The sequence below is a fragment of the Mustela nivalis genome (genome assembly GCF_964662115.1).
Source record: "Mustela nivalis genome assembly, chromosome: 12".
NCBI lineage: Eukaryota > Metazoa > Chordata > Mammalia > Carnivora > Mustelidae > Mustela > Mustela nivalis.
This window is the reverse complement of record NC_139031.1, coordinates 12,761,212-12,787,926: the sequence shown is the minus strand read 5'-3', so window position 1 is coordinate 12,787,926 and position 26,715 is coordinate 12,761,212. Positions and strand designations below refer to the sequence as shown.

Genomic DNA, 26,715 nt, shown 5'->3' with positions numbered 1-26,715 from the left:
AACCTAGTTTTAAGGGAAAAAAAGGAATCCTAAATATGAAAAAATATATGCATAATGTTTACAGGTATTACTTACCAATACTGCAAACTTAGAAATAACTTAAATGTCAAACAATATAATGATAACATAAACTACGATAGTTATTTGATGGAATATTATGGAGCACATTAAATTATGTTTAAAAATGGGCTCCCGGTGCATGTGCATGCACACTCTCTCAAATAAATAAAAATAAGTCTTAAAAAAAAAATGATGCTTAAGGAGACTACAGTTCTGTAAGGACAGAAAGGAGACCAGTGGTTGCCTAGGCTGACAGTGGACAGGGCAAGAAAAATGGGAGTGACTGCTAATGGGTATGGGGTTTCTTTCTGAGGTGATGAAAATGTCCTAAAATTGGGGCGCCTGGGTGGCTAGTCATTATGCGTCTGCCTTGGGCTTGGGTCAAGATACCAGCCCCACATGGAGCCCTGCATTGGGCTCCCTGCTCATCAGGAAGCCTGCTTCTCCCTCTCCCACTACCACTGCTTGTGTTCTCTTTCTCGCTATGTCTCTCTGTCAAATAAATAAGTAAAATCTTAAAAAAAAAAGAAAAGTGCTAAAATTGATCGTGGTGACAATTGCAAAAGTCTGTAAGCACACTAAAAACCATTAAACTATACCCTTTATATGAGTGAACTGTACTGTATGTGAAATAAATCTCAATAACTCATATTTAAGAAAATAAATGAAAAAGTCAAGCTGGGAAAAAAAAAGACTATTATTAAATGGAAAAAATGCTGGAATCAAGATTCAAAAACTTGTATCAAATGTGAATAAAACAATGTTAAAAAAAAAGAAAAGGAGGAATCTACTCCTACTCAAAATTGTGTAAGAAAATGACTGGAAGTAAATACAACAAATGATGAACAGCAGTTGTCAGTGGGTAAGAAACTTGGGAGGATTTTTTCCATTCTCTCTACTTAACTATATTTCAACAACAAAACTCCCCACATTTCAAAAATTTCTATATTAAGCATGCACTACTATCAACATTACAGAGAGTGGGGAAAATGTAAACCCAGTAAACCCAGCTGTTTCTGTGGGCCTCTGGGTTTGCCCCGTGGCGCCCCCAGCAGGCCCTTGGTTGCCTTGCACCCACAGCCGTGCCTGCAGTGTGTTGGCTCACCTGAACCCCTCAGTCCCCAACCTGCTTGGCTGTGGCAGTGCTCTCATTACCTCCTTTCCCTTAGTTGACCACCAGGATCTGTATTCTGGCCTCCCACTTCCCAGTACAGATGTTTCACTGGGTCTAAAGAGTGACTGTACGGAAACCTCCAGCTAACAGGAAAATAATCATATAATTCATTCTTCCAACTAACAGTTGTGTCTACTTTGCAAAGGGAACTGAGTGAAGCCTGGGAGAAATATAAAATAAAGACATTGATTTGCCCTCTGAGACTTTTCATTCCTGTACAGGAAAGAAGATGCACAAGACGATAATGTATTATGCACTTGAAAGTTGCTAAGGGAGTAGATCTTAAATGTTCTCACTACATACACACACAAGTCGACCGTGTGAGGTGACAGATGTGTTAACTAACCTTCACAATGTATATGTATCTCATATCATCGTGTTCTATTCTTTAAACTTATACAATGTTATATGTCAATTATATCTCAGTAAAGCTGGGGGGGAAGGTGCACAGGAGTGCCCCCAATGCAAAACACAATACGATAAACAAAACAATGAAAGCAAGATCCTGTTGTGGATCTGAGCTTGAAGAATGGGCTGAATTTCCTTTGGGGTATACGGGTGAAAGGCATAGATGTTTGCATAATTTCAGGACAACTAAACACTCAAAGAAGCACAAAACCACTGAATGAAAAGCAGCACCAATTCCGTAAGGAGCTTACACTGAATTGCGTGGCTGGATTTCTTTCAGGGCTCAAGCAACATGGGAGCCAAGGCCGACTTTGTGAACACAATCTCTGTAGATTTTCTGAAAGCTTTTACCAAGATATTACTGTAAGCATAACAAGCTTACAGATTTTTTTATTTGGAAATGACTGCAGGTTTGCAGTACAGTTGCCAGAATATTACAGAAAACGCTTCTAAACTCTTTATACAAATTTACCAAGTTTTAACATTCTCTCAGTGGAAGACTGCTTTAAAATGCTGCTTTGGAGGCTTAGGGAAAATAAGTTCTATGCCGGCACTAGGAGTCTTAAGAAAACAGAATCTTACAAAACCAGTTTACTAAAGTAAGTAAGCACAGCCAGGTCCAAAAGACAACTCAACCCCCATCCCAACCCAACCCAACCCTCCACCACGACCTCCCAGAAGGACGCTGAATAAACCAGAATACTAGACATGGAAGAAGAGCTAGGAAAACACTGAAAAATACAAAAGAGTGGGGGAGCAGGGGTGGGGGGGCCACCACTATATATTTAAAACATACTATAAAGCCTCTGTAATTAAAACAGTGTGGTACTGCCGCAAGAATAGATAAATAGACTGGTGGAACAAAAGAGAGGGCCCAGACCCAACTACACACAGAACTTATTATATGTGACAGGGGCACCTGAGTGGTTCCATCAGCTAAGCATCTGTCTTTGGCTCAGATCATGATCCTAGGGTCCCAGGATCGAGCCCTGCATTGGGTTCCCTGCTCAGCAGTGAATCTGCTTCTCCCTTTCCCTCTGTCCCTCCACCTGCTTGTGCGCATGTGTCTTCTCTTTCGCGGACGACTTTGTATATGAAAAAGGTGGCATCTTAAATCACTAGGGCAAAAGTGGACTTTTTAATAAATGATGCTGGAATAACCAAATAGCCCAAAGCTGTTCAAGTAAGATCACTCTGCAACTCTAATGTGCCTGTGGTGCCTGGCTGGCTCAGTCTGTAGAGCATATGACTCTTGGTCTCAGGGTAGTGAGTTCAAGCCCCACATTGGGCACGAAGCCTATTTAAAAGAAAAGAAAAGAAAAGTGATGTGCCTGCAGATCTGGCGAACTCAGAATAATCTGTATCTTTTTCAGAGGCAGAAAACCAGCTGCTGGGAAGAACTGGGTTCACAAGGGGACTGGAGCCTTGAGGGGTTAACAGGAGACCCTGAAGGATCTGACCAGTGCCTGCCCTAACTCCAAAAGGAACATTCCAATTGCCTTCAGAACCTCCTGTGATTTCAGTGAAGTTTTTAAAAGTCTGATTCTTGGGATGCCTAGGTGGCTCAGTGGGTTAAGCAACTGCCTTCGGCTCAGGTCATGATCCTGGAGTCCCAGGATGGAGTCCTACGTCAGGCTCCCCGCTTGGCAGGGAGTCTGCTTCTCCCTTTGACCCTCCCCCTTCTCATGCTCTCTCTCTCTCTCAGATAAATAAATAGAATCTTCACAAGTCTGATTCTTGGGATGCCTGGGTGGCTCAGTTGGTTAAGTGTCTGCCTTCAGCTCAGGTCATTATTTCAGGCCTGGGATTGAGTCATGCATCATGCTCCCTGCTCCTTGGGGAGCCTGCTTCTCCCTCTGCCTGCCACTCCCCCTGCTTGTGTGCACGTGCATGCTCTGACAGATAAGTAAAATCTTTTAAAAAAATAAGTTTGATTCTTTTCCTAGGACAGCCCTGGAGCTTACAATACATTTGTGCAGCACCTGATATCCATACACACATTATAACACATTATATGTTATACACACACATATATAACATATGATGTGTTATAATGTGTGTATGGATATCAGGTGCTGCATATATATATATATATATCCATACATACATATATTAAAACACATATGACCCCCCTCCTTTCTACCAATTTCGAGGTGTGTTATTGTTATCCTTATTTTGAAGGTGAGATTAAGGCTCAGAGACTTGCCCAGAATCACAATTATTTAAGAGACAGAACAGGGGAACCCTAGGTGGCACAGTCGGTTAAGGGTCGGACTCTTGGTTTCAGCTCAGGTCATGGCCTCAGGGTCCTGGGACCGAGCCCTGCATTGAGCGCCTTGTCAGGCTCCTTGCTCAGTGTGCAGTCTGTTGAAGATTCTCCTCTCCGTCTGCCCCTCCCACCATGCTCGCTCTTTCTTGCTCTCTCTGAAATAAATAAATAAAATCTTTTTTTTTTTTTAAGATTTTATTTATTTATTTGACAGACAGAGATCACAAGTAGGCAGAGAGGCAGGCAGAGAGAGAGAGAGAGGGAAGCAGGCTTCCTGCGGAGCAGGGAGCCCGATGCGGGGCTCGATCCCAGGACCCTGAGATCATGACCCGAGCCGAAGGCAGCAGCCCAAACCACTGAGCCACCCAGGCGCCCCTAAATAAATAAAATCTTAAAAAAAAAAAAATAGAGAGAGAGACAGAACAGGGAATTTGTCAGTCTCTACTTCAAATTCTATATTTCGGCCCCCAAACCTCCTTATCTGCTCTCTCAGTACCTTCCACCAGAACCAGCCTGGATTGCCACCTCTCACAACCTGATGCAAGAATCTGCTTCTTGGTGATGCCAAGACCCAGGGGACAGTAACCTCTGAGTCTGACCCACAGGGGTCAGGCTCTTTAGGGGAGCCCGACTTTTGTCTTAGGGCAGCAAGCAGGAAATAGCTTTCATTCATAACCTTTGGGAAGGTCAGGGTAAAGAAATTAGCACTGTTACATCCTGTGATCTGTCAGCCATTGATTTAAGCACTTTACAAACATAATTCTAGAAATAATGCGTGGCCCAAGACAAATGAAAACACATGTCCACATATGTTTTTCTGCACTGATATTCACAGCAGGATTACTCATAATGGCCACAAAGTGGAAATAATCCAAATGCCATCAACTGATGAACAGATAACCAGAATGTGGTATACCCACACCATGGAATCTTCTTCAGCCACAAAAGCCACGAAGCCCTGATACATGTTAGCAACGTGAACCCTGAAAACATTATGCTAAGTGAATGGAAGCCAGTCCATTGTATGAGTCCGTGTATCTGAAATGTCTAGAACAGGGAAAGCTACAGAGACAGACAGTGGGTGAGTGGTTGCTTAGGGCTGAGGGGAAAGGAGAGGGAGTTGGGGGTGATAGCTAAGGGGTATGTATGGGTTTCTTCTTTCGTGAGGAAAATGTTCTAAACCACTGTGGTGGTGGTTGCACAACTCCGTGAATATACTAATTACCATTAAACTGTATGCTTTAAATGGATGAATTTTGATGGTAAGTGAATTGTACCTCAATAAAGCTATTACACCCCCCCCCCCCAAAAAAGAAGGTGGTGGGCAGAGGAAGAAGGCTCAATCCAAGCACCCAGTACCACGCACCGAGTACATAATAGTAAGTCATAACAGCATCACTGAGATTTTAAGAGAGATCCGTCTGGCCCCAAAGCCCTTGCTCCAGAATGTCATTACTTCCTTCACAAGCAGTATTTCTGACAGGGTACTTCGAGAACGAATCCAAGAAACCAGAGTCCTCGGGAGCACAATGGTAAAACAAAGGAACACAAAACGGTCAAAGAAACATCACACAGGTAGTAGATATGGTCGGAGCTTGCCTACCTCACAGGCAGGTCCCTTTTTCCACAAACTAACCCATCCCTCATCCAAAGGGTCCCAGGGCATCAGGCAGCCATGTCTGACTGACGAGTCCACCCCCCAGCCACCGCTGATTGGTTCTAGAGGCGGCCTGACTCAAGTTGCGCCAATCAGATTCCAGTCCGAGGGCGTGGCGCCCCTCTGCGTGGCTGGACGGTGGAGCGCGAGGCTGTGAGGGAGCACCACTGGCCAGCTGGGGGAGTAGGGAGCCCAGACCTGGGCTGTGGGAGACAATGATGGCGGGGCGGAGGTGGCTTGGCATCCCCTGGATCAGTCCCCCCCCCCTTTTTTTAAGATTTTATTTATCTATCTGACAAGGAGAGAGAGAGATCAGAAGTAGACGGAGAAGCAGGCAGAGAGAGAGAGAGAGAGAGAGAGAGAGAGCCGGATGCGGGGCTCGATCCCAGCACCCTGAGATCAAGACCTGAGCCAAAGGCAGAGGCTTAACCACTGAGCCACCCAGGCGCCCCATCAGTCCCCTCTCTTGAGGCTAGGCTGCCATCCTGCCCGTGGGTTCCACGAGACATCTTCATACCTTGGTTTAAGCAACCAGAAGAATCCCCCCGACGCGTGGTGCCGTGTGAAATCTGTGTTCGTCTATGTTCAACTACCTTCCCAAAGCGAAAACGTAAAGCTACTGTATGTGTGAGGTTGTTTTTTTCTTTTAAGATTTTATTTATTTACTTATTTTTGAGATTGACAGAGCCCAGAGGGAGAGTGAAAAGCAGACGCCTCGCTGAGTACAGAGTGTGACCCTGGGGTCCATCCCAGGACCGGGGAGATCAAGACCTGCGGGAAGGAAGACCCTTAACTGACTGAGCCACCCAGGCGCCCCTGTGGGTGTGAGTTTTAAACATGAATCTGCACCCAGATCGCTGAAGCTGAGAGCAAGCTTTAGCTGCTGAGGAAGCTAAAGCCCCCTCGGGTCGGCCTCCAGCCTGGCACAGGAGGTTGGGTGGGATGCGATCATTCCCCGTCAGGAGCAGAAGAGCAGCTCTCAAGAAGTCCTTTCCCTTCCTGAGTCTCTTCATGACACTGGGGGTGCTGGAAACTCCTTAGGAAAGCTATCAGGAGACCTAACCCTTCCAAGGACTTGAAGAACATATTATATGCATTACTACAGGACAGCGGCTGAACCCTTGGATGAACCCTTAAATAAGACAGGGTCTCCGAAATGGAACATTCTCCTTCCTTTCTTCCCGAGAAAAAAACTCACTGAAAAAATTCTAGCTTTATCCTGGAATGGACTAATGAGAAGTTACTGTGGGTAAACGAACAAATAAAAGGCATGGATGCCTTCTTCAGGTCTTATTTTAGATCTACAATATATATACAAGAAAGCAGATACCACATCTCTCTCACACACACACTGGCAGGGACACGTTTGAAGGAAAAATATTTCCAAGAGTTTTACATAGTCTGGACACCAAAAGGAAGAGCTGAGTTGACAGGAGGGAAGGAATGGACGAATCCTTTTCCCATCTCTCTTGTCTATTTATGGGAGTCATTTCCCTTCAGGAAATGCTGAGCCCCTTCTCCCAGGACCCTGTTGGGAATGACGCCTGCACTGGCTGACCCAGCCTTCCACATCCTCCTCCTGGCCTCAGCAATTCCCCCCTCGTGACCCAGTCAGTACTGGGAACCCAGCCTGTAAATGACAGGACTTTTCGAGGCCCCAGCCTAGTGAGGAAATTCAAAGAGAAAAGGAAGGGTGGGAGAGAGACATAATGAAGCCAGAAAGCCCGTGGCATGGAGAAGCTCCTAAACTTGAACACAGAAAGGGGATGGATCAGGAGTAAGTTGGGGCTAAAAATAGTGACACTGTGGCCCGAGAGCATCGTGGCTCACCTAGCTTTGGTGACCTGGCTGGGTGGTGGTGGAGGCAGGAGCAGGACCCAGGGGTCCTATCGCCCCATCTAGAGCTCATTCACCAGCTCCATACTCTTTTCCTTTCCCCAGATGACTCACATTTCAACAGAAAGCTGTCCCAGGGGAACCTGGGTCTATGTGTTCTTGATGAAGGTGGTTCACTTCTCTTCTTGGTCTGCTTTTTGGTCAGCTGGGGTTTTGGTTGGCTTTTGTTTCTGTTTTAGAAATGAGAAATGTCCTTTGTTATTAAGACACTGAGGGACTTTTAAAAAGCCACAGAAGAAAAAACATTTGCCCCACAGATGCCAGGTAATATTAGCTGCTGGCTCCCAGGGAATGATTTTTCTTCCTTTTTAAAAAAAATTAACAAAGGGGCGCCTGGGTGGCTCAGTGGGTTAAGCCTCTGCCTTCGGCTCAGGTCATGATCTCAGGGTCCTGGGATTGAGCCCCACATCGGGCTCTCTGCTCAGCGGGGGGCCTGCTTCCTCCTCTCTCTCTGCCTGCCTCTCTGCCTACTTGTGATCTCTGTCAAATAAATAAATAAAATCTTTTAAAAAAATTAACGAAGAAATATAGTGTTCGGAGCTTCCCTGCCGTATACCAGGGAGGAAAAGAGACTTTGTGTTAGCAGGTTAAGGGAAATGAACTGGGGAATGAGGTTAAGACAGAGAAAAGTAGAGACAGGGAATCGGAAGGAAACCAAAGAAACAAGGAAAGAATGGCAGTGAAGCACAGAGAGAAGAGACCGACCAAAAACCCGCCAAGACACAGACCCAGAGGGGGGCTATGTGAGGTCACATCCAGATGCCTTTCCATCGGATGCAGCATCCTGGCCATCAACTCTTTTGCAGCTGAAATGTATGTAAAGGAAATCTCTCGCCCAAGTGTCTACTGAGGGCAAGAGAATAGCTAGAATGCCCTATTGGCAAATTCTTGGAATTAGAATTTTTTCAGCCCCACACTTCTGTTCCTGTTCTTTCCCTCAGTGTTCCCTCCCTTTTCCTTGCTATTATATTCCCACCCACCCCTCAAAATCTGGTTCAAATCCTAATTTTTCCATAAAACCTACCCTGACCCCCCCAAACTAAAATTCTTCAATCTTCTGAATTTCTAGAGCAATTATTAACTTATGGACACTTAATAATCTAAGTAAATCTAACCTTGTCTTATCTCTTCTATGGCTGGGTTCAACTGTTACTGAAATATGTTTTACTCCAGGTGCCTGGGTGGCTGGGACAGCTGAGCGTCCGACTCTTGATTTGGGCTCAGGTGGTGATCTCGGGGTTGTGAGATCCAGCCCCACCCCCTCGGGCTTGCCCTATCTCTCTCTCTTTGAAAATAAATAAAATCCTTAAAAAAATCAAAATAAATACGTTTTACTCAACGTTCCACATCTTTGTTTGCTGCTTCAAACTGCAAAAATGAATGAATTTGTTCATTATTATTTATTTATAACTAACTATATATAATAAATAAAAATAAATAAAAGCTAACATTTATGGAGTATTTACTATGCTCTAGGCAAGATTCTACATGGATTCTTGCATTGAATCCTCACACCACCCTTAACACTGCCTCTCCTTTACAGATGTGGAAACAGAGGTCTGGAGGGAATAACTTTTCCCAAGGCCACATGGATGCCGGATGAGTGCAGGTTGTCAGATTCGAGAGTCCAGTGCCTAGCACCCAAATAAATGCCTTGGGGGCAGGGTACAGGCCTTCCCCTCCTGGGTACAGAGTAGCTACTCAGTACATTGCTATGACCGGATTTTATCCCAAGTACCCGGCACCCACCCCTTCTCCTACCTCCCCTCCATCCCTCCCTGCCCACCGGGAACACCCTGGCTCCAAGGTACTGCCTGGCCATCCCTTCCACTTCAAGAGACAGCCCTCAAGCTCTCCTGATGTTCCATTTAACCTGACCTCACCGAACAGTAACACGGAGGAGGGGAGGTAGCCCCCTACCCTCACCCTGGAGGATCTGTCCTGGGCCCTAAGCACCTGGAGAGCCCCAGGGCCTGTGCCTCCCAGGGCCAGATGTTCACACCATGACGTGCCACTTGAAGGGAGGCACCTGAAGGCCCTGTTTGGTTGCTTCCTGACACCCGTCTCTGGCTCCAGCTGGGCTGCCCCAAACTCACTTGCCCGCCTCCTCTCTCCCTCTCTAATCCCTGCCCTCCTCTTCCTTTCCTCCCCCTCAAACCCTTTCCCACCCTCTTTCGCTGGCTTCTGTTCTCTTTCTTTCCATGAGCAGAGACTTTCCAGCTTGGCTCCCGGCCAGCACATTTGGACAAAAGGCAGCAATCTTAGAGGAAGACGTCATCTCGCATCCCCTTTCCCGGGGGCCAGCACCGTGGCTCCCGAGACCAGAGTGGGAGAAAGGGGCCCAGGCTGCTCTGCCATGGCCCCCCATTCTGGGAAAGGCCTTGAGCGACAGGGGTGCAAACAGACCCAGGTTCAAACTCGAGCTCTGCCACTTGAGCTGATGGGCCTCAGACAAGTTACTTTTCAAGGACTTCGTTCTCTCCTCTGTAAAACCGTGGACGTTGCAACACCTCTTCTGAAAGAATGCAGGAAGGACTAAATGAGATTGCACCTGTAAAGCATTCAGCAAGGCACATGTCCTAGAAAAAGTGCTCCACATATGTCTTCCGTAATAGAGGGAGCTTAACTCCGCGAGATAATAAAATAGGAGTAATAATATGGGAGCTTGGATTAATAATACTATCACCGCCTCAACTTCTCTGCAGGGCTGCTGATCTAGCCTCAGTTGTTCACAAGCGTGGCAAAGCTGTACACCACTCTCAAACGTGGAATTGCTATTACTGTGTACAAACTGGTTTTGAAATGGTAAGAGGGAGCTGACCCCCTTTCCTCTTCAGTAAGAACTGGGACGTGATAGCGTGATGGCGCTCAGCTTCAGGCTGGAGGTAGAAGGAGGAGGAGCCCACCCTGTCAGCGTCAGCGCGGCAGGCTCATCCTGACTCTCCCTCCTCTCCCCTCCCCGCCCCTCCATTTCAGGCTCCCTGAACTCTGAGGCCCCGTTTCTGTTTGTTTACTATCTGTGCCTGGTGTTTGCTACTCAGAAGTCGTGCAGTGCCTGGGAACGTGTTCCCTTTTATTTAGCTGGGTTTTGAGAAATGGGAAATGGTCCTTCCCCTGTGATTTTATTTAGCTCATCTGGGCCAGTACGGATGGATTTGAATGCAGTCGATAGGATTAACCCACAGGGCTGAGTACAGTAGTTCGCCTGAGGTGCCACTGGGACATGCACAAACATACGGGACGGTCCCTGCCTCTTGGAGCTGCGGATGACAGCTGCGAACCCAGTCAGCCGAATGGCAATAAAAGATGGCAACTGTTCAAGACAAGAGGACAGGAGCAGTCCACGGAGTGCCTGACACACAGTCCACAGAAATCACAACAGGAGATTGGTTCGAGGACTAAACTTGAGCTACAGTGGAGAAGGTCTATACAAATTCTAACCGGAGGGATGCAGAGGTGGAAGATGGAAGTCAGAGAAGTCACAGACCGCTGCGAAGAGGTCGGAGCTGGTGGCCCCTAGGACTAGACTGGGCTCCAAGAGCTGGGGAGGGAGAACGTGATCCAGGCAAGGCAAGAGCGAGAAGGCGCACTCCTGCCCGGGAGGCACGCACGGACTGGGGGGATGGAAGCTCTCGGATGCATGACGGGAGCCAAGAGAAGATGAAGTGAGTTGGGAGCTTACACTTGGCCATGGCCTGAAAGCCAGGAGGAGGGGTTACAACAGGCTATCCTGGGAAAATGAAGAGGACACATCAAGAAGATATGCACTCTTTTGGACATGATAGGGTTAAAAAGGCACCTTCAAGAGGAACTTTGTGGGGTAGGCAGTCAGAGGTAAAGATCTAAGGGTCTGGGGAAGGAAGCCCCCTAGAGGGGTAAATCTGGGAGGGAGCCCGGGAACCCTTGGCCACAAGAAGGAGCACCCTGAGAGTCAACTGCAGACAAGGGACGTGGGACACCGGCTCTGGCAGTTCTTCCAGGGCCCTCGTTATTCTTGCCTCAGTTTCTTTTTGTTTATCTGGGCCTGCCAACCAGACGCTGCAGTCTGACGGTAGAACACTGGCCTTGGGCTTCTTTTCATTCCTCCCCAGTGTCTAACCCACACTTGGTCTGCTGTGAGTGAGACATAAATGCTTGTCAAATAAGAAAAAGAAAATGAATCAGTGGCGATCTTCTTTTCTAAAGAGAATGATAAGCCAAAGAGTGTGGTGGTCTCGGGTGAGGAGGCACTATTCAGAGCACTTACCAAAGGGGTGGCTGGGCCACCAGCCAGTCAGAGTGGCTTCACTGTTAACCCTGTCATGGTTGGATCCGGGAAGCTGGAGTTTCGGGGAATGTGGGACTCTGGGAGCTCAGCAGCTCAGAAGCACTCAGCATTTTGACAAGTGGATTGATGTATCAGTGCACGGTGGTTCTACATCGACCTTGACCTGGGTCGGGGTTGGGGGGTGGTCACATACATCAGGGAGCTAAAGAACAAGGAACTGGCCACTGGGTCCACCATTAGTAACTGAGGATAGGTCTCAGCAGCCGGTTAGGGAAGGACGCCAGATTTCAGGGCCTTGGGGAGTGGCCGGTGGACCTGCCTCAGGGGCTCTTCCTGCTGCTCATCTCCCCACCCGAGAGCATCCTCCTTCTCTTTTCCTCCAGGCAGCTGGCAGCCTGCACCTGGAGCTGTGAGCATCCGGAGCTGTGAGCACCTGGAGCTGTGAGCATCCGGAGCTGTGAGCACCTGGAGCTGTGAGCATCCGGAGCTGTGAGCACCTGGAGCTGTGAGCATCCGGAGCGGCCTCTTTGACCCTTTCCCCAGCTCTCTCCTCTCTGCCCTAGGCCAGGGATCTTGGCTGCCCTGTGTTCAGGGGAGAGGAGAGCCCTTCTTGGCCCCATCTTGGCAGTTCTGGGACCTCCGAGTCTCGTGGTTTTGGGAGGCATCAAGGAGCTCCCTCTCCTCTGACATTTTTTCACCCCATTTGATGCATCGGTTCAGCCGGAGGGTAAACAGAGAGCACACTGGTCCCTTTTTGATGTCCTGGGAGCCTGTGCATCTTTGTTGACTGTCACTAACACAGATGATGACATGGACCAGATGGAAAGGATGACAGTGGCCACGAGATGCCAGGGAGTTTTACTTGGGGTTGAACGACCACACACTTCATTCCAAATCTGAACTCCTCTCACCTCAACTCAGAGTATTAAGTAAAGAACCCCCCCTGAGCCCCCAGAGGGCTAGAGACATTTTCTGGCAGAGAAGCCCAGTGCACCCATAAGCCGCTTCGAGAAGCTCCTCTGTGCTTTCCCAGCCACCACCCCTGACCACGTCTGTGGCTGAGAAACTGGCCCACTCCAGCTGCTGGGGAGGCAAGTTCTAACCCTCAGGCTGCCCATCACCCTTGCCCAGTGATCAGATCATGCAAAGTGCAGTTTTAATCCTGATTTGCTGCATGTGCCTGTACAGATGCCTTTGTCTGGTCATCTGGGGTGGTTTGGCCTGTAAATCCCAGAGACATGAAAAGCACATAAAATTACAGACATGTCCTGCTTCAGTGGTTCTAATTTGCTGAAAAAAGACAGTTATTGTTTTTCTCAGGGTGAACTGGGGGTTGGCAGGGACAGTAGTATCCATCTCCTCTCTCTCTCCTTTTTTTTAAGATTTTATTTATCTATTTGAGAGGGAGTGAGAGCGAGAGAGATCACAGAAGGAGAGGAAGAGGGAGAAGCAGATTTGTCACGGAGCAGAAGAGCCTGACGCAGGGCCTGATCCCAGGTCGCTGAGATCATGACCGAGTGGAAGGCAGATGCTTAACCCACTGAGCCACCCAGATGCCCCTCCTCTGACTCTTTTGGCGGGAAGGAAAAGTTCACATGTAGCACCTGACCCCTCCTCCTCCCCTGGTTTTGGGCTCTACTCTAGGGGGGCTAAACAAGGCTGGGCGAGTGGGCAGAGGATGGCAGACACTCATGACTCTTATGTCAATACACTGGGACGAGCAGGGAGAAATGACAGCCGCGGGCAGCTCTCACCCTTTCCCAGGACAGCGACAAGATGCAGTTTCCAAGGACAGTCCCAGGGTAGGCCTGTTGTAGGCCAATTAACAACTTAACTTAGTCCCTTTTTACTTTCAAAGTGTCTCAGCTTGTATACATGGTTGCCCTATCCATGACCCACAGTGGATTTGCAGAGAACCTCATGCTAACTCAAACGCAACCCTATGACATCTTCCTTTCTGAGAAGCGAGGAAGCACGAGTGAGAAAGGGGAAGGCACGGTGGATTACTGCACTGGGCTGACTCCTGTGTGTAACCCACCCCACCATCCCACGCTTCCGCCTACACAATCTGTGGAATGGTGGTTATGTGGGATCATCAAGGTTATAGGAACACGAAACCAGCAGCCAGAGACAAAATTAAGTCAGTTCGTTGGATAACAACCCATAAAACATAAAAAGCCTCTTAGAAATTAAAATTTAATATGTTGCCTGTATTTTTTTAAATGTTTTATTTATTTATTTGACAGAGAGAGATCACAAGTAGGCAGAGAGGCAGGCAGAGAGAAAGAGGAGGAAGCAGGCTCCCTGCTGAGCAGAGAGCCCGATGCGGGACTCGATCCCAGCACCCTGAGATCATGACCTGAGCCGAAGGCAGCGGCTTAACCCACTGAGCCATCCAGGCGCCCCTGTTGCCTGTTTTAATTTGATAAAACTCAAAGAGTAGTTTCTCTTTATGAGTGTACCACACTGTGAATTTTAAGTTTCAGAATAACTTAAACAGAAACTCATAGTAAATTCAGTGGGGGAAACTGGGGTGGGAACACTTGGATTAAGGAAGAGGGAGGGAATATATTTTACATTCTTTTTAAGACAGCATTGGGGGGCACCTGGGTGGCTCAGTGGGTTAAGCCGCTGCCTTCGGCTCAGGTCATGATCTCAGGGCCCTGGGATCGAATCCTGTATCGGGCTCTCTGCTCAGCAGGGAGCCTGCTTCTCTCTCTCTCTCTCTCTCTCTCTGCCTGCCTCTCCATCTGCTTGTGATATCTCTCTGTCAAATAAATAAATAAAATCTTAAAAAAAAAAAAAAGACAGAGCATTGGAATCTCATTTTTGAAATGTCCATCACCAAGCCCAAAGATATTCAATATGCATGTGGCTTTGAAATATATTTTAATCTAGCAATTACGCCTCTAGGAATTTATCTTGTAGAAATACTGGAACAAGTGCCAGAGACCATTTGTAGTAGCTAAACTCAGAAAACAACTCAGGGCTCATAAATAGATAATGTGTTAAACAAATGAAGGCCATCCACCAGAAGGAACTCAAGGTGGCTGGGCGGGGAAGGACAGGACTATGTATGTCCCGTGTGGAATTACTGTCACGAACTACTGTTCAGTTGTGACAGCATCCATTTCTGTAAGCAAACATTACATGCAAAGGAAAGGAAAGTCAAGGAGGATTTGGGATATATACCAAACAGTGATTGCCTCCAAGGAGGGAGATAGTATAGGGTAAACTTTCATTTTTTGTTTTGTTCTTTTTACGGATTGCTTAAATGTTTTCCAACAAGCAGAATTTCCACAGTTTACACAGAAAGATATATGTATATATACAAGGATCTATATAAAAGCAATCTTGTAATCTTGTAATTTTAAAGTACACTTTCTAGGGCCACAAAACCACCAAAGGAAATGCATTTGATGCTGTGCTTGAACTGGTCTGCCGAGCCCTACTGATAAGACACGCAGCCCTGGGTACCATGGAAGGATGGTCACGGTCACAGCTTCCTGTCCTGACCCACTCTCCAGCTCGATCCTGCTCTCACTTCCTTCCGAAGGGGAGCATGGAACCTCTTGGTTCCCCACTACTGAGGGAAGCTAACCTCTTCCCTGAGCTTGCCATGAAGGTGACTCACCCCTTCCTTCCCTAAGGCCAGGGGGAAAAAGATAACAGTTTTTGGCAGTTAAGCCTATTAGACAGGGTGGGGGCTCTGGGGCTCACCTCTCTTTCAGCCAACTGCTGGCTGAGGATGGATGTGTCAAAGGGAAGCCAAAGGCAAAGACCCTCTGGGCTACAGATGGCAAAGGGCTTAACTTCTAGAAGAGCTGAGAGTCGACATTTCTGCTCAGATCAGGCGGTGGTCTTAACACAAGTGTAAAAGATGGTCTGACTCTGGCTTCCCAACATATTCTGTCTTTGGACATCAAATGTAGGAAACTGAGGTCATCGCTCGCCTCAGTTCCAGGCACTGACTTGCCTCCTATAATTCAAGGGGCAGATGTGCCTCTCAATCCTTCTGTTGGGAAGCCAATATCGGGGAGTTAAAGAGGGCCTGGGGTGGGGCGCCTGAGTGGCTCAGTAGGTTAAGCACTGACCTTCAGCTTAGGTCGTGATCCCTGGGTCCTGGGATCAAGTCCCACTTCAGGCTCCTTGCTTGGCAGGAAGCCTATTTCTCTCTCTACCTGCCACTCCCCCTGCTAGAGTTCTCTCTCTGACAAATAAATAAAATCTTAAAATTTAAAAAAAAAAAATGAGAGGGTGGGGTACCTGTGGAGGCCATCTGGCTCTGTAGAGGAAGAAGGGTCCATGCCTGGACACGGGAGACTGGGCATGACATAACCTCGGTCACTCATGAGTACCTGTGAGACATTCCATGAGCCCTCAGGAAGCAAAAAAGAAGGGGCTGGGGTTCCAGAAAGAGTAAAGAAAGCTGAGTCAACTTTGCCCACAGCCAAAGAAATTAATACCTGCAAGGTGTATTTGAGTGTTGTTGGGAAAGTCATCAAGCCTCAAAATTTTCCTATTATCCTGTCAGAGGTACAGAATTCAACCCTTAGAGATTCATTCCTTTTGATTGTCACTTTATGGGCATTCAATTGCAAACTAATTTTCCCAGCTTTTTTCCAATCCAGAAGACATGGGTCAGAAAACCAATACACTTGACTATCAGGAGGCAAGTAGAAAGAACCCAGAACTCAGAAGCTCAGCACTCAAGAAAAGTAGACTTCAGAGGGTTCCAGCCAAAAAGAGAAAGGTGCCAAAGCTTTTCAGTTTGGGAACTGCATAAAATCGGATTAGACAGATCTAACTGCATAAGCCGTGTGATTATGCTTTTAGAACTTCTATTTTTTTAAAATACTTCACAGACAACATGAAGCTTCACATGAATGCGTCTGCCACTAGCCTTCTTATCTGTATCTGTTCAAGCTGACTTTAAATCCTGATGTTGAAGGCTGATCAACCATTTGATTTCATAATAAGTAACAGGCTTCCTAATTTTAAATTTATGGGGTTCTTGCTTTTGGAATCTGAAGTTTCTGTCCCCCACTGTGAGGAATCCTTTATATGACTGTTAAAGCAGCCCCTCTCACCTCTGGTTGTAACTTTTTTTGTTGTTGTTGTTTTTATTTGTTTGACAAATAGGCAGAGAGGCAGGCAGAGATAGAGAGGTGGAAGCAGACTCCCCGCTGAGCAGGGAGTCCGATATGGGACTCAATCCCGAGACCCTGAGATCATGACCTGAGCTGAAGGCAGAGGCTTAACCCACCAAGCCACCCAGGTGCCCCTACCTCTGGCTGTACCTTAAAATCACCTGTGGCCTTTCAAAAATCCTGATGCCCAGAGCCCATTCTCAGCAATTTTTATTTAATCCACAGGTGAGGTGGGGCGTGGAGGCACCTGTTGTTTAAAGAAATGCTCACCCAGGATATCAAAGTGTTCTAAAGTGCACCCTGAGTTTAAAACGTTAAGAAACATGATGGGGGGGGGTAGAATCTCATACCTACTCAATGCTAATTTAGGACATCTAAAATGAACAAGAAATGGTTTCAACAAAAGCCACGTATTGACATGGATTCTGCAGGTTCTGTCCCTTCCGCAGAAAGCAAAGGGAAGGGCCTGGCTGCTGGGAGACTGGGGACTGAGTCCACAGAAGGTCCGCCCCAGCTTGGCTTACAACCCCTGCTCTTCTGTGACATTCCTCGTGTTTCAACAAACAAGATTCCCACCCTCCCTGGCTGCATTCGCACTCGGCACCGGAGTGAATCTCTTGTCTCCTGAGTCCCACCCACCCCCCTCCTGCTGAGAAGTAGGCTTAACCTCAGGTCTGAGGGTACAAAGACCCAGACCACGGTGGGGCAAGTGCTTCGTCCATCGGAATGGAATCCTCAGATGCTGCTCTCAATCCCCCTTTTCCTTGGGTCAGGATTTCCGGACGCACACTGTCCTACCAGACCCTTCACCAGACCAGAGTCAAGCCCAGTGGGCAGTGGACCACGCTATGACTTGCTTCCTTCCCGTCAAGATGGGCGCCCAGCGCGTCCTCTGCGCTCTCCATCCATCAAAGCTGGTGCCCCCTCTTCCTCCACTTGAGAAAATGGGCTCCTCCACACAGAATTCCCCCGGCTCCGGCTGCCTGCACCGCCACTGCCCATAAACCTGAGCAACACTCAGAGCTCACAGAAAGGCAGTAAGCTCCCAAGTCATAACAGGAAGATGGTGTAGGAAGACAGTCATGTGGAATTTTATCTTCCCGTCTTCTGTAACACCAACAAGGAAGATTTTTTTTCTCTGTCACTCTTTGGTCTTTACACCAAGTTCCTCATGAAAAATTCCCTGCTGAGTTAATTCCAGGAAAAATTGTGTTCTGAAAAATAATCTGTAAGCTTTCTGTTGTCCAAAATCCAAAACTGCGCAAGTCAGTGTATTTTTGTTTGTCTCTAAGCTGCCAGAAAATTTAGAGCCAAATTCATGGTCCAAGTGTTGTAATCTGCTAAACTCAGGGCCACTCAAAATATCCATTCCTTTTGCTCTGCTTTGTCTTCTCCTGAGTTTGGGGGCACTTAGTTTCCGTCTAAGTTACCTCATCTGCACCAGAGCCTGTCACCGGGTCCTACCTCTTGATCTCTTGGATCCTTCCATCCTACCTCAGCATCGCCAATTGTCTGTGCGTCAGTGCATCAGTAACACCTCGCCGGGGTGCCGCGTGGCCTTGGTCACATCCTCCAGGACCCCACCCAGCAACCAGAACAGGCTTTCTAGGATATCAGGCGGAACCTATCACTCCAGCGTCAGTGAGACCCCCCTTCCCTCTGGTGGCACACTGTGAGTTCTCCCCACACTTACCCCCCCTTCCCTCTTGGTGACTTTGTGATTTCTGTTCCCTCAGGCTGGAACCACCTTCCCTGCTTTGTTCTCCCAGTGAAGAAGTTTTCAGGGCTCAGTCCCAGCATTACCTCGTCTGTGGGCCTCTCCTGAGTTGGGTGGCCTTGCTCAGGGCTCTCCTAGCATGTAGCACTCAACTAGGCCAGCCTAGGACTGGTTTGGAAAAAAAAAAAATTTTTTTTTCTTAAGTAATCTATGTACCCAGTGTGGGGCTTGAACTCACAACCCGGAGATCAAGAATCCCATGTTCTACTGACTGAGCCGGTCAGGTGCCCCTGCTTTGCCTAGCAGCACATAGCTTTTAAGTGAATGATTACACATGCCAGGGAGGCTTCAAATCGTTCCAATAAAAGGACCTGAAGGCCATCCTCCTCCGCCAGACTATTCACCACCGGTCGTCAAAACCAGTTACTGATTGCCTTTACTGCTCACAGAATTTGGCTCCACCAGGGCACCTGGGTGGCTCAGTGGGTTAAAGCCTCTGCCTTCAGCTCAGGTCATGATCCCGCATCCATCGGGCTCTCCGCTCAGCGGGGAGCCTGCTTCCTCCTTCCTCTCCCTCTGCCTGCCTCTCTGCCTACTTGTAATCTCTATCTGTCAAAAAAAATAAATAATAAAATCTTTTAAAAAAAATTGGCTCCTCCAAAGCAGCCCACCCCCAAAGACTTTCTACTCCACTCCTCTGTTGTGTTCAATACTGTGATGATGCAAGCAGAAAGGATTTTGTTAAATTGTAACCAAGAGTGCAAGAGTTGAATAACAAAGTTATAGTAGGGAGCCCCTTATTAGCCTACTGCCCTGGGGCTATTATTACTCGGGTCCTTGAGAGCTTAGAGAAATCACACCCCTGAAGCACTAGCACACCTGCTCGAGGTCCGCCGGCCCCTTCCCCAGCACTGGCTGATGAGAGCAGTCACCGCTCTTCCCTCTCCCGGGCCAAGCCCCGGAGTGCACGGCCCCGCGTCCGTCCCGCGTCCGCCCCGCGTCCCCACCGCGTCCCCTCCGGGAAAGGACTCCACCGCTGAGATCTGGCTCTCCTCAGGGCTTCGAACCCAGCTCTCTGGGGTCCCTCCCAAACTTGATTCTATCTCCTGTTGTTAAGAGCCCCCTGGGCTCCATCTGCTCCCAACGCCATCCTTAGGGGGAAAGTGGGAGAAATAGGATCATTCAATCATCTTCACCATCCTGCTTTCCCAAGACTGCACATTCTGACCACAGCGGGGAGGGGGGTGTCTGGCTGCTCGGCCCCCTCAGCCCCACTCGACTCTTTCTCTACACACCCACCCACCCACCCACACACTCTCGCCCCTGGGACCCAGCCCGGCAGAGGGCCGGCTCTGCCCAGTTTCTGCAGGTTTCCGAGGCGCGGGACCACGGCTTCCCCACTCGGCCTGAAAGTCGTTCCGAGCCCCCGGAGGCCGTCCGGCCAGGACTTTGCTCGAGTCCCACAGGTCGGGCTGAAGCGCCTCGGTCCCCACGTCCGCAGACCGGAGCCCGGGTCGTGGGTCTGCAAGGAGCCACCTCCCCTCTCCCGCCAGGGGCAGCTCCCACCGCCGCCTCCCCCCGCCCCCCGGCGCGTGCCCCTCCGCGGCGCCCCCCGCCCCCGCCCCCGCCCGGCGCGTCCCCTCCTCGCTTTCCCCGGCCCGGCCCTACCTCCCGGCGGGCCGCCGCTCCGCGGTCTCCGAGGCGCAGCTCGGGGGCGCCCGGGCGGGCGGGGGCGGCGGGCGGCGGGGGCCCGGGGCGCCATGGCCCGCGACCCTCCGCCCTGCAGTCGGCCGGGCCTCTCCCGGCGCCCGGAGAGCCGCGCGCCCTCCGCTCGCGTGCCCGCCGCCCGGCCGCCGCTGTGGGCGAGTGGAGGGCGGGCTCGGCCGGCTGCCGCGTCCTCCCCGCCGGGCCGCGCGCCCCGCCGCCGCCCCCCGCCCGCCGCTGCTCCAGTGAGCTCATCCGCAGCTGGCGGGCGCCCGGCCGGTTGCCACGGCAACGCCTCTCCCAGGGCCGCGCGGACTCGAGCGGCTCCGGTAAACAGGACCTTCTGCCGGACTCTTCCCCTCGCCTTTGAGGGGGTGGGCGGGGGGGGGGGCGCTGGCGGCTTAACCCTTTCTTTGCTGGAGACCCAGCGGCGCGGCGTTCTCCTGCCTGCACCCCCACCTGCGTTCGCTCCGGTCGCCTAACGCGCCCGTGGGGTACCTACAACGGGTCAGGCGCGGCGCCGGGTCCGCGACACCCCAGTCAACGAGGCCGCCGCCACCCTCGCCGCTTGCAGCTTGCAGTCCGGCCGGGGCTCAGACGACCGCGATCCAGGCAATGAGGCCCGGGGGCCCGAAGGCGGGGCGCACGGGTTCCCGAGCCGCTCGGGGAGGGGAGTCAGGAAAAGGTCCCGGGGTGGGGGCAGTGACTTTATAGTGTCCACTGCCCCCACTCACTCAAACAACCAAGGAACACAGATCGCCTGAGTTAGGACTGCCAAGTGAGAAGTACACGCCGAGTGCTGTGGGCTTTTTATGCTGAGGACAATGGGGGGCCACGCCGGGTTTTTGAACCTAGGAGTTCCCTGATGTAAGGGAGACCGAGATGACAGAGGTGATTTATGGGCCGGGGGGGGGGGCGGCGCGGGGGAGACTCCTGGCTCCTCTCTATATCAGAGAAAAGTCACTCTTGTTTTTAGCTCGGGAGGGCCGGCGGCTAGAAGGAAGGGTCTAAAGCTCAGGCAAGGGTGGGGAGGGGAGATAGAGGCTTAGCCTGTATCCTTGAAAGGGGGGTGCAGGAGAGAGAGGAAAAGAAAGGGTTGCAGGGCACGGGGAACATTAGATACTGTCTAGGCAGTCCCTGTGGACTGGGGACCCAAGATTTGAGGGACTGATTTAGATCAGTCACAGGAAAGTCACAGGAAAATAGTTTCCTTCTTAGCTAAGGGTTTTGCTCATTCTGTGAGATCTCTGAAACTTTTCTCTGGCTTGTTAAAGCTTCCTAAACTCCATCATGCCATTTCAACTAAACAAAATAAACTTTCAGAATACGAATTTGCAAGATACAAGCATTAAAAAAGAAGAAGAAGAAAGGTATTGGGGTGCCTGGGTGGGTCAGTTATTAAATCTGCTTTTGGCTCAGGTCATGATCTTAGGGTGGTGGGATCCATCCCTGCTGAACCGGGAGTCTGCTTCTCCCTCTCCCACTCCCCCTGTTTGTGTTCCTTCTCTTGGAGTCTCTCTCTCTCTCTCTCTCTCTGTCAAATAAATAAATAAATAAATAAATTTTTAAAAGTATAAACACTTATTTATTTAGTTTTATTATTTTTTTTCTTTTTTCAAGATTTTATTTATTTATTTGACAGATGGAGATGACAAGCAGGCAGAGAGGCAGGCAGAGAGAGAGGAAGCAGGAGCGGAGAGCCCCATGTGGGGCTCGATCTCAGGACTCTGAGATCACGACCCGAGCCGAAGGCAGTGGCTTAACCCACTGAGCCACCCAGGCGCCCCTATTTATTTAGTTTTAAAGATTTTATTTACTGGAGCTCCTGGGTGGCTCAGTCAGTTGAGCGTCTGTCTTTGGTTCAGGTGGTGATCTTGGGGTCCTGGGATCAGCCAGGAGTCTGCTTATCTCTCTCCCTCTGCCCCTCACCCCCACTCTTGCTCTGCTCTCTCTTTGTCAAATAAATAAATAAATAAAAATCTTTAAGGATTTTATAATCTTTAAGGATTTTATTTATTGTAGAGGGAGATAGAAAGCAAGTGAGTGGGGGAGGGGCGGGGGGAGAGAGAGAGACAGACAGAGAGTGTGTCTCAGATTCTGCACTGAGCTTGGAGTCGGTTGCTCGGCTTGACCCCATGACCCTGAGATCAGGACCTGAATCTAAGTCAAGAGACAGACATTCAACCCATTGAGCCCCCCAGGTGCCCCAAAAGTACAAGCATTTAAATTATTGCTTTGCTTGTTGAAACATCATTTAATACCTTTTCAGGTACTAAGATCAAAGACTTGACTTCTTCCAGGTTAATTAGAACCCGAGTTCTGGGGCATCATGAAGGCAAACTGGCAAAGTAGAGCCAATGGCAAGCAGAGAAGGACTGAGAGCCCAGCTGGATGCCTCCCCCAACCCGGTGCGCGCAGCAGACCTGTCGCCTTGGATGTTGTGCCTTCCAAACCGCCAGGCACATGTCAGGTGGACAAACCAGAGACGAGGCTGGGGAGTTCCTTAGTAGTGGCCACCACTCCATCGGCTCTGTCATCTTTGAGTTCTAGACACTAACTTGTTTTAGAAAAATTCCCTACCTCATCTCATTGGCTCAGACTCTGATGAGTGACGTGGGGCCAGTGCTTTGCAAGTTTCCATCCCTGCCAGCGTGTCACAGCCCCCAACCCCATGGCTGCTCCTGTCCCTGGGCCCGTCAATGGCTCTGTCACCATGAGGCAGGGTCCCTCCTTCCCTGTGTGGCCCTGCCCCTACTGGCTCCCTGGAGCTTTCCCAGCTGATGCTACCTCTGGTCCATCCCAAGCCCTGGTTCTCCAGCTCCAGAAGTCAGGCAAGCCGTCCATGGTGGGGGCCATGCCCTGGAGTGTGGGAGTCCCTCTCCGTGGTCCCTCTTCTCCAGTTCCTGACACTGACTGCTCCAGCCGTGGCCCCAGCCCTCCCGGTCTGTCCTCAGCAAATCTCCATGGTGGGAAATGAGGCCAGGGGCACCTGAGTGGCTCAGTGGAATAAAGCCTCTGCTTTCAGCTCAGATCATGATCCCAGAGTCCTGGGATCGAGCCCTCCATCAGGCTCTCTGCTCAGCGGGGAGCCTGCTTCCTCCTCTCTCTGCCTGCCTCTCTGCCTACTTGTGATCTCTATCAAATAAATAAATAAAACCTTTAAAAAAAGAAAAAAAAAAAAGAAAAGGAAAATGAGGCTTAGGGTAGGAGATACTGCCTGTCCTCAAGTCAGGGAAGGTGCCGGTGGGAGGAGAGAGCCAGAGTTAACTTTTCTTGATTTTCTTTTTAATATTGTATTTATTTACTTATTTGACAGAGAAAGCACAGGCAGAGGGAGGGATCCCGATGCGGGACTCAATCTCAGGACACCAGGGTCATGACCTGACGCAAAAGCAGATGTTTAATGGACTGGGCCACCGGGGTGCCGCGCCTTGATCTTGAATCCTGCTTTTTCCACCTAGAAAGAGCAAGGAGTCCTACAGAATCTCTCCTACCCTTCCCTCCTCTTCCTTCAGCATCCTGTTGGGGGGCAGTGTGGGGTCTGGAGCAGGTTGCTCTGCTTTGGATTCTCAGGGTCTCCATCTGTAAGGGGGAAGTAGGAACGGTTATAACTCACTTCATCTTGTTGCCGGGATTAAAGCTGATCCAGCGAGCAAAGGGGGTAGTACTGGGCCCGGACCATTGGGGGCGCTCTCAGTTACCTCCTGTATTTTTCTAATCTCTCTCTCTCTGCAGGAGCAAAGAGAAAAGTGTTCAGAGTTCAGCAGAAGGGAGCAGGCCGTTTTTCTCCTCCCTCATTGGGCATGAAGATCCTGCTTCATCTCACCTCTAAACCAAGTAAAGGAGAACCGGGGGTCAAGGGCCAGAAGGAGGCTAGCCTGGTTTAAGATGGGGAGAGAGCCTGAAAAGGAGCCTTGACCAACTCCTCTCCCCAAAATTGTTTTCTTTCTATTCAAATTCCCTTTGGATGCTAAACATTTACAGAGAGTCCTTCATTCCAGCAACTTCGCATACGTCATGTCACAGAATCCTCCCACACTCATGAGCAATTAACGATCTCCCCTAATATTTTATGGACGGGAAAAAGAACTTCCAAAAGGTTATGTGCCTTATTTGAGGTCACACTAGCTGAGGCCTGTCTGGCTCAAGCCATGTCCTTTGTTACACCAGCTTTGCCTGAGAGCCGGGCTCTGCCCAGTGCCAGCCACTCTGCACGGTGATTTCCAGATCAGCGTTCAGTCCACGTTCTGGTTATGCTTCCCCCTCTGGAAGGCACAGGCGGTGCAGTTCCTCCAGGAATTTCGGACACTGCTCCTTAGACACTGGGTTTCCCCTGCTTGGGTCACTGGGACCCATTCCTTCTCAGCCCTTGCGTGACAGCAACCCCTCCTCTGGGTCACGGCCACCTGCGCACAGGTTGTTACTATTCTTTTATGCAGAAAGCTGATGTGGGGAGAGCAATCCTTCTCTAATGCTCAGGCCCGTGACATCTCGATGTGGCCGAGCAAGGAAGGAACTTATTTTAGGGGCAGGGAAAAAGCCCCAATCCACAGCTCCACCTTGACATGCCCTTGGCCAGGTGGGCCATGTGAGCCCACCCGCAGCAGGGCTCCCCCGCTCCTGTCCTCCTCAGGCGGCCCTCTCCCTGCTTCCCTTCTCCAGCCTTGGCCCATTCTCTCCTGCCTACAGACAGCTGGACGCGACTTCCTTCCCAGCCACCACAACCCTCATCTGCCTCCCTCTGAGCAAACCAAACCAAACCAACCATCCCACCCAAACCTCAAACTCGGGTTTGGTTTGTTCTGGGTCCCAATCAAATGTCATCCAGGAGGTGTGGGAAGAGAGGGGGGAGGGTGGGAGGGGCTGCGGGGGGGGGGGGGGGAGCCACCCAGGGAAGGGGTGAGCAGGGCCCAGACTGAGGGCTCCAGGCTCCCTCATCCTCTCCCGCTGTGAGGGGCGGGTCTTTGGCTGAGATCGCTTTGCCCGCTCTCCTCTCTGTGGGCGCTCTGCTGCCTGCTTCCTCCTGCACTGGGACTGCAAGATGGGCAGCTGTGGGGGCCCGTTAGGGGGTGCTGTGGAGTGAATAACGTTTGTCAGGATACCACTGGAAATCTCCATCACTGAATTGGCAAGTAACACAATAACATAATTTTTGTCTAAGAAGCAGCTGTTGCATGTCTATGCCCCTAGCTTTGGACGGTCATTTTTTTCCCCCCACAAAGAATTAAGGCATTCATAGCTTTACAAGGATTAGTGTGTTTATGACCGAAAGCAAAGAACAAAGTCATGGACATTCCACAGCGTTCACCATCAAGCAGTCTCAAATGTGAGGCCTGCAGTCTCAAATGTGAGGCCTGCCGTGCCAAATACCTTCCACTCGTATTCTTTTCTGTTCCTTTTGGGAGACCCAGTTGAACATCAGGGAAGGGAACAAGAGTGTGGTGACTGAGATTCTCCTTTTTGGAGTCCCGGATTTCTGCGTCTGAGCAGTTCTAGATCTTCCTGTTCACCGTGATCCCAGTCGGACCAGCTCTGGACGGGGCTGAGGACGCGAGACTGGCCCAGCTTGCTTCTCAGAGCTTTCCCTGACCTCCTTCCTGGCTGGCTAGACAATCTCCTCAAACCGGAGCGGGGTGGGGGGAAGAATCCTTCCAAACATTTTCATCACACGTCATGAGCTGCACGCATGGACTCAAAACCCACCAGCACATCCCCGCTTGCTAATGCCCCCCCCATCCCTGATCTCAACCTTCAGACCTCCAAATGACTATGTATCACCTCACTGCCTCTCAGAGGCCATACCTTTGTAGGAACAGGTTTCTGGGAGGCCCTAATATCTGATCCACTTCCTGTCTCTCTCAGATCAACTTAGAGCAAAATAAAAAATACGGCCCTAAAGGCAAGCCAGGTGCCATCTGACCAGCCTAGACAGCAGTGTGGCTTTTGGTTTGGCTACTGTCTTTCGTGGGTCTCGGGTGTCTGGGGAGATCAGGCCAGTTGGCCCTCAGGCCATACTCAGCTAACCGCCTTCTCAAATAGGCAAAAAAAAAAAAAAAGCACAAGGCAGCTGCCAGTTATCCTTTCTGCTGTTTTCTGTATGGCTGAGTGTGTGCCAGCCGAAACCAGAGATCACCTAGGAGGCAGGTTCTAGTATCAGCCTCTTTTATCAGTGAAGAAACAGACAAAAAGAGGTAGGTGCCTCGTGCAAGGCCACTGCAAAGGAGTTCCACAGCCCAGAAGGGCCCAGCAGTCTAACCCGGACAACCCCTGCTTCTTGGCCACTAGGACCACAGGCCCACAGGCCCACAGGCGGAAGCCACCGTTTTTCACGAGTCCAGCTTGAGAGCAGGGATGTGGAAGGTTGGGGAGCAGCAAAGCCCAGCGGGAAGGGGCCTCAAAGGAGGGCACCGTCA

General features: G+C 50.0%; 2 protein-coding genes across 6 annotated transcripts in view; one reads left to right on the top strand and one right to left on the bottom strand.

Moving 5' to 3' along the window:
- DENND2A (DENN domain containing 2A) overlaps window positions 1–26,715 on the bottom strand; it is a 133,679-nt gene that overhangs the window by 83,402 nt on the left and 23,562 nt on the right. The window contains exon 1 of one of the 5 annotated variants that reach the window (XM_082693884.1): window positions 20,805–21,114. The exons of 2 other annotated variants lie outside the window; for them this stretch is intronic. The gene's annotated coding sequence lies outside the window, so the exon portion shown is untranslated. Of the gene's footprint in view, window positions 1–7,398; window positions 7,522–20,266; window positions 20,411–20,804; window positions 21,115–26,715 lie in introns of those variants that run through there. 2 more of the 5 variants (XM_082693881.1, XM_082693885.1) reach the window with 2 other exon arrangements.
- On the top strand, window positions 10,326–24,528 carry LOC309844627 (uncharacterized protein; the record flags this gene model as incomplete). The annotated part of the gene is made up of 3 exons (XM_082691722.1): window positions 10,326–10,349; window positions 20,100–20,631; window positions 24,038–24,528. The coding sequence occupies 3 exons, from the start codon at window positions 10,326–10,328 to the stop codon at window positions 24,187–24,189; spliced, it is 708 nt and encodes a 235-aa protein (XP_082547848.1). The 3' UTR covers window positions 24,190–24,528.